The following is a 6,967-nucleotide window of genomic DNA, read 5'->3' on the forward strand; positions in this document are numbered from 1 at the left end:
TTTAACACTGGTGCTTTTAGAAGAATGTAGTTCTGGACACTTAGTTCCTTCTATATCCATTTGTTGTTGTTTTTGTTTGTTTATTGTTTAAGATAATTATTTAGACCCCTATTTAATTCTGTGATACAATTAACAATCAACAGTAGAAATGGTACTGCAGAGTTATCTGTACTAGCATTCTCTCGTATGTGCTCAGGAAAACTACTTCTAGTGTTATGTGTTTCAAAGATTAGACAAATTGTGTTGTTTACAAAAATTTATTCATACAAATCTTACAACACCTTTTTTTAAACATTTATAGACTTGGCCCTTGCGGGTTCGCCATTTTTTCTTCTTCATTACAATAGTACTCTCTAATATCAATTTTCTACACAATAAATATATGTTTTAAGTTTAATCTTCACGTTTCGTAAGGCTGTTGGCGCTTTCAAAATGATACACATTATGGAGAGAGGGCAATCATGATGTTTGCAACTATCTATCACAATTATCTAAGTCTATGTGCTCTAAAAAAAATGAAAAACAACCGCCAAAAGAAATGATCGTGAGCAAGAGTGCTCGGAGACTACACCGAATGGCACTAAAGATCCAATCAAATGTCTGCGCAACACAAAAACAACAACCAAAGGGTGAAATGTAAGCTGATGATGTGCAGCATTGTAGGGCTACTAAATAGCCATCTGTGATTCGTGGCGATTTTAAAGTCGGAGCAAGGCACCACAGCCGCAAGCTGCATCCTGCGTCACAAAGCCTGGAGGGGAATGCAGAATTAAAGAAAGATTGATTTCATACACACAGGCACAGATCGAAGAACTTTGTCCTACTGCTCAGTGTCACAAAGCTCAAACCTAACCTACAGTGTCTGTAGAATCTGCCTGTTGCATTATTGGAGTTAGATCTCCTTGCTTTTTAGACAAGTGGGCTAATGAGGTGTTGGGACCAGGAAGGGGAAATATACTGTGGGGATTCAGAAGCAACATTTTTCATGATCTTATTAGCAATTTTTTTTATGCTGCCAAAACTCGGGATGGCTATTACAGAAGTCGCTAACCCAATCATGCTTCTAGTTAGAAGAAGTGTGGCTTGTTCTGTCTGAGTAACCATTGTCTATATGTCACTGATGGGTACAAGTGAGAAGAGAGGCTAGGTTCTTCTAATGAAGTGTGGAAACCTTTGCCTGGTAACTCCCTTTTAAAGCCAAAGACCACTGTTTTGCTCTCTCAAATTGATTGGTCATGGACTCTCCCTCTTTCTCTGTGTCCCTCTTTCTCTTTGTTCTCCTCTCTCGCACCCACTATCCTCCTTCCTCTCTCTTCTTCCCACTCCTCTCATACTTAGGTCTATCTAGCACTCAACAGGTTCTCTGCTACTCTTCTTGTGATCATTTACATCAACTGCAAAGAGGCAAGTAAACTGAGGAGCTAGTTTGGGATTGGTGGTGTTCAGAATAGTACAGGCACGGTTCATTATGTTTAAGGCTTTATCTAACTGTTGATTAGGTAGAAGTTTTACTGTGCTGCGCTTGGGCTACCAGGATAGGTCATTCAAAACAACGGTCATTCAAGAATTGTTTTTGGCATATATTACATTTGGAATGTAACAAAATCTTGCCTCAAGTCCCATTGAGAAGAGACTAAAAGGACAACATGACAAGACTCTTTCTAAGAGCTTCTCCTCTGCAGTACATTCATCCGAGTGTCCTCGACAGAGGACAGGGGTCAGACGTTCAATCACACACGTTGTGCAGTAATGTTGGGGAAGAACAAAAACAAAACAACATCCAGAAACACAGATATGTAGATACGTCAATCAGTGAGCAAACAAAACCAGCCAATTGCAATAGTTTGCACAGATTTTGTGGCTAGTGCAATTACTTTAATCATGCAGTCTAGCTTTACATTGGTTCACATGACAATAGAGGGGAAGCACAGTAGAGCAACCAGGAAGGTGCAACACATACGTCTTCAGATTACCTCTGCAATGTTCCTCATGAAAAATAACAACATTTGTGAAATTAAATGAAGCCATATAAAAAGTATCATGTTAGTCGAAACGGTCTGAATTTTTTTCTTTCTTTCTTTTGAGTCTGCTAACATTCTAGGTTATTCTATGTTCATGATACTTCTTATGTGGCGAGAAGAGACATATGGAAAACCTTTAACAGCATTCCAGGTTTTCAAGATCTTTTCAAACACATGGATAGCACTAGAGAGGAACACAAGATAGATACTTTGCACAAAGTTCAAAAGTGTAAGCTTATTTTCGTTAACACTGAAGAAGAACAACCGGAAGAAAAGAAAAAGCTCAAAAGCACTCTGGTCCTCATCTTATATATTGGGGTCATATAGGGGTCAAAGGGTCATTCTAACAAGTATTTCACTTTAGTGGCTGGATTACCACCATATGTAAGGCTTCTAAAGCCAGTTGGGTCATGTCTGTTTTGGTCTTAAATCATTCATTTCTTTATAATACTGTTTGACATCACATTGTTATCCTACAGCCTATGATAGGATATTTATGGGGAATTTAAAAAAATATGTACAGTATATCGACACACGGTATATGTGTATAACATATCTATGCATCTATATTCACGTTCTTACATATTCTGTACATGCATGCTTGACATGCATTATATAGGTGTGAATATAGTAGATACAGTATCTCTAGAGAGACAGGAGCACAATTGAGGAAAGGAGGCGATTGGGTTGTATCAAGTATTTGGAGTGTAAGATCACAGGTTTAGGTTACGGTGAGAAAAAGAGGGAGAGACAGGAGACATCCCTCAAGACAAGGCCTCGGGAAAGAGCCTGGAACTCACCGGAAATTCGGGAGAGAACTGTTTCAGCCAGTCTCCCAAAATAGCCTCAAACTCATCCCCATCCGGGAGGGCATCAAAGTCTATGTCTTGTAGAATATGGTGAAAACCTAAGTCTTCAGGGCTGTTGCAAATAAAGACACTAATCTCTTAATTTCAGTTGCCAAAAATGTACATTCAATACATGAATTGTCTTTTAAACTATTTATTTTCCTCACATTCATATATTTAAATGTTTAAAAGACAGGGTAAAGAGCATATTGATCATTTGCTCATAATTTAATCTTATTTTATAAGTAGGTCTAAAAAATAAATAAATAAATATAGGCTATATTTAGGTTGAACAAAAAGATTGGTCCATAAAGTAGATCTGTGCGTTCTCAAGTGCTAAAGTACAAAAGAAAAACAATATTATTATCAAAATATTCATTTTAATGGCTTTACTTCATACATAAATACATGTTTAAAGAACACAAGAGCGATCCACTGATTGATTGTTCAGTTATCTTAAAATGACTTGATCTGGGCTGTACACACATGGTAGTTTGGGTTAGCAACGCTACAAATACGCTAGCCGGCGTCCTTTGTTTCTATATCTCTGTCTATACCTTTTCCCAAGGACTGCCGCCAGGTATTTCTTGACTGCCATTTGCTTTCGGTAGCGGCTGTAGCTATCTGTGAAGATCCCATCCGAATGTCGCTTTGACAGAGGCTCTGTGTCGTCTTCCATGGTGCTCCCTCCACTAGAAAGGGGAAGAGTAGAAGAGTTCTCTGTTAGGAGACGTATACCCTGCCTCGGAGGACTGTAGCCCATAGGATGCGCTGCACAGTTCTGATTTAAACTTACGCTTTTAAATCAACCCTCCGAAATATATTTTTATTTCGATATCATCATGGTTAGGCTGGCTGGTTGAGGATATTGTAGGGAATAATTGAAGCCTATATTTATCTTCAACCCTTGGGACTAATCCACCACATTAATTATTCATAATGAAAAGTAAATGTATTCAGCCACGTGTATCATGTGCTTTGCTCCTTAAAGAGACAATATCAGCACTGAGATTCACCGATTCGATCTAATGCCGCACCCGGATTTGCACTCTTGAAGATTTTATCAAGTCAACCTACTCTGCGCGTCAAGGCGTCAAATTCAGGTGGGAAGACCACACACATAGACACACGGGGAAATTAAACGAAACAGAATGAATAACAGAGTTAAAAGAAAAACGAACACCAAAAAATAACTTAGATCACAAAATAAGAGACGACAACCAAGAAGATGTCCTTACCCTACACGCTTTGCCATCAGAGAATGAAGATATTTTCTTGCTGATAACTGACCCAGCGCTTTCCTGTAGGCTTTATTAAACATTCCGTCTGCATGCCTTTCCGTTCTGGGATGATAAAACGCCAAACAATAAATGACCACACTCAACACACACCCAGCGTTAAGTGGCAACATTAATGTAGCCTATGCCAAATCCAACTCGTCATATGAGCTGTTTTCCAAAAATGTGAGCTTAAATAGTGAATAGTTACTTTTATGACTTTGGAAATGGCCAGTTCAGATTAAAGGTGTTTCGTTATGTTTAATTTTGCTCAGTAAATAGAATACTTTCTACTACATTATACTACAAAAGCTTTCCGATCAGTTTCGTTGGAATACCAGGGTACCAGTACCACCGAGCCCCCCCCCCCCCCCCCACACACACACACACAAAAAAAAGGTTCTACAACAAAATGTGATTATTGACAGTACAGTACATCTACTAACACACAACATATAACATAGAAGAACAGAAATACGAGCCCAAATAATGAAATGTCTAGCAAGAACGTCAACAACATTAAACAATAGGTTGAGAATAGTGATATAATGATAGTCACCTTTTCTCCGGTGGGTAGTATAAAGTGTACAAATCGTCAGCCACAGACGGGGGACTTCTTATAGCAATTTGATCACTGTCAAAAGCCAAGGCCGGTAACGAATTCCCATCCTCGTCATAAACCTCATTTTCAAGTCTGAAATCGGAAATGCATTTGAATATTATATGCTTTTTGATCGTGCATTATCATGACTAAACCAATTCTGAAAATAAACACTGAAATAAATGAGTAATGTATTTTTTAGATTGTAGCCTATATTTTATATATACATGTTTGATACAATAGCCAACACGTATCTGCTTAAATTCTAAATAATTGTAATTGCTATCGGCCAATCCTAATTTTAGCTACATCACTTTACAGAACATATTTAGTCGAAACATGGGCTATAGCCCTTAATAAAAGGCAACCAAACCCCACCCTATCGGAAATAGGAAGAGAAAAACGTTTAATTTAAAATATTTGCCATTGTGAATGAAATAACACCATGACCTGATCTCAAAAAGAAAATGTAGAGTTGTCGTTCTAAAATAAAATGATGCAGGTTATGACTTCTTAGTTAAGAGAATCACAAAAAATCGATTTTGTTATTCTGTGAATTAGTGGCTCCTTCGTTTGCCTCATTCCTCAGAAAATTACGCCTCTCTGTCATTCCCATGGGACGCGTCTGCACGCAGAGCTACAGTTCTGTATCAGACGCTTGATCTACCAATAGCTGCTAATATGCCCTGTTCCAGTGATATGATTCCAAGTGCTCTAAAGCCCCTCATAACAAAACATTGCGGCATATTGACACTGAAAATAAAACACATTTACCAGTATCTTCCAATGTAGGCTATGGCATTCATTTTATACCCAAATTAATAAGATGCTCTGAAAATGTCAAAAATATTGCGTATTAATTTAGCTATAAACGAAATAAAAATTATACACACATTGATTGAACGAAAAAAAAAATGTGTGTAGCATTAAATGGCATAGGTCTATATACCTATGTGGTTGCAGGTATAACTGATAAACAAACTGCTGTGCTCGTCCCTCGGCGCTCAGCAGCAGAAACAATGCGTTTGCCAATGTTCAGTTTACAAATCCTTTACATGCAGAGATGCTCAGTTGAAGGAGGGGTGAACAGGTACCTTACCTAAGGTTAGGATAGTTAAGCCCGAGAGGTGAGCAGTAGACACTGTAGTGCATTATGATTCCATAGATGAGTAAGGCTAAAGTCGCTTTAGTAGACATTGTCCTGCTGTGGAAAAGAAATATCACAACGTTACATGTGCGAAGGCTATCTAACATTTCCACAGTCAGACTGAGGAAAAACGAAATGAATGCATATTTTAAGAATGGACAGGTTATTCATCAATTTTGGAGAATAATGTAATAAGCTTACAAAAATGATCAAAAACTCCCCATCTATTCAACAGTGCCTCAAAGTACCTAAAATGTGTTGACCCAAACATTCTAAAGTGTTAAACATTACCTCCAAACATTCTAAAGTACCCAAGCCTGTTGTTGTATTCTCGATTTGTGTGCGTAAAAGTTCGGAAAGCATCACGTACCTATTGCAGTGTCGAAATAGACGCTGTATGCGATCCGGTTGCAACTACGACTGGGAGAGTGAGATAGTCTCTCTCTCTCCCTTTCTCTCCTTCCCTCTCTCTCGCCCCTTGCTTCTTCTGGAAAGCGTCTCTGCCGCCTCCTGTTGCTCCTTCAATTTGTCCAACCCTCCGTGCGGTCACACATAAAACGCGATTCTCGGATCTCTGTATGCACACAACCCCGGGAGAAAGAGGCCAAACATTTGTCTTCACAGAGGAAACTTTTTGTTCTGAAGACTTGCTTCCCTCGGCTTTTTTATTCTTGAATCGAATGGCATGCCTTTTTCACTAGTCACGTTAGGGGATACTATCTACGTCATCGCCCCCATCCTCTCCGAATGTAATAATGTAGTACTTTTCCTTTCCCGTCAATGAGATGGCCGGAGTCATAAAGTGCATATGCATGTTTAGTTCAATCACGTAATTGTGGGACAATGAATGAATGCTAATATTTGTCAGCGTGACATAGATAGGCGGTATGCCAAGTGAGGTCAATGTGCGTGGTTCATTTCAATACCTCAATCAAATGACTAAAATCAAATCGCCCCCGTCAAACTTAAAACCAACCTGAGCCACCCTTCAATTATAGCCATATATGGTGAAAATGATCAAGGTCAAGGGCGTGCATCTCCATTGGCCCATGATAGGTAGGCAACAGAGCGGG

The 6,967-nt window shown here is 38.9% G+C and overlaps 1 protein-coding gene across 4 annotated transcripts; it reads right to left on the reverse strand.

Moving 5' to 3' along the window:
• Positions 1 to 643: 643 nt before the first annotated feature.
• Positions 644 to 6,533, reverse strand: LOC139367185 (adenylate cyclase activating polypeptide 1a). Of its 4 annotated transcripts, XM_071105331.1 has the most exons (7): positions 6,265 to 6,533; positions 5,847 to 5,951; positions 4,706 to 4,840; positions 4,108 to 4,212; positions 3,427 to 3,561; positions 2,822 to 2,942; positions 644 to 751 (listed from the first exon to the last, which is right to left on the reverse strand). In XM_071105331.1, the coding sequence occupies exons 2-7, from the start codon at positions 5,942 to 5,944 to the stop codon at positions 743 to 745; spliced, it is 603 nt and encodes a 200-aa protein (XP_070961432.1). In that variant the 5' UTR covers positions 5,945 to 5,951; positions 6,265 to 6,533; the 3' UTR covers positions 644 to 742. The 4 variants fall into 4 exon arrangements, with proteins under 4 accessions (XP_070961432.1, XP_070961431.1, XP_070961433.1 ...); XM_071105330.1 differs by having other exon boundaries at positions 659 to 2,942; XM_071105332.1 differs by lacking the exon at positions 4,108 to 4,212 and having other exon boundaries at positions 659 to 2,942.
• Positions 6,534 to 6,967: the final 434 nt, after the last annotated feature.

Source organism: Oncorhynchus clarkii, chromosome 15 (assembly GCF_045791955.1).
Source record: "Oncorhynchus clarkii lewisi isolate Uvic-CL-2024 chromosome 15, UVic_Ocla_1.0, whole genome shotgun sequence".
Lineage (NCBI taxonomy): Eukaryota > Metazoa > Chordata > Actinopteri > Salmoniformes > Salmonidae > Oncorhynchus > Oncorhynchus clarkii.

Bases quoted from the DNA above. Each gene is read 5' to 3' on its own strand.
- LOC139367185 (XM_071105330.1), bottom strand. From the start codon at position 5,944: ATGTCTACTAAAGCGACTTTAGCCTTACTCATCTATGGAATCATAATG. The intron at 4,213-4,705 runs GTGACTATCATT...TTATCATCCCAG, and splicing joins TACTACCCACCGGAGAAAAG to AACGGAAAGGCATGCAGACG. The intron at 3,562-4,107 runs GTAAGGACATCT...TCCCCTTTCTAG, and splicing joins CTGATGGCAAAGCGTGTAGG to TGGAGGGAGCACCATGGAAG.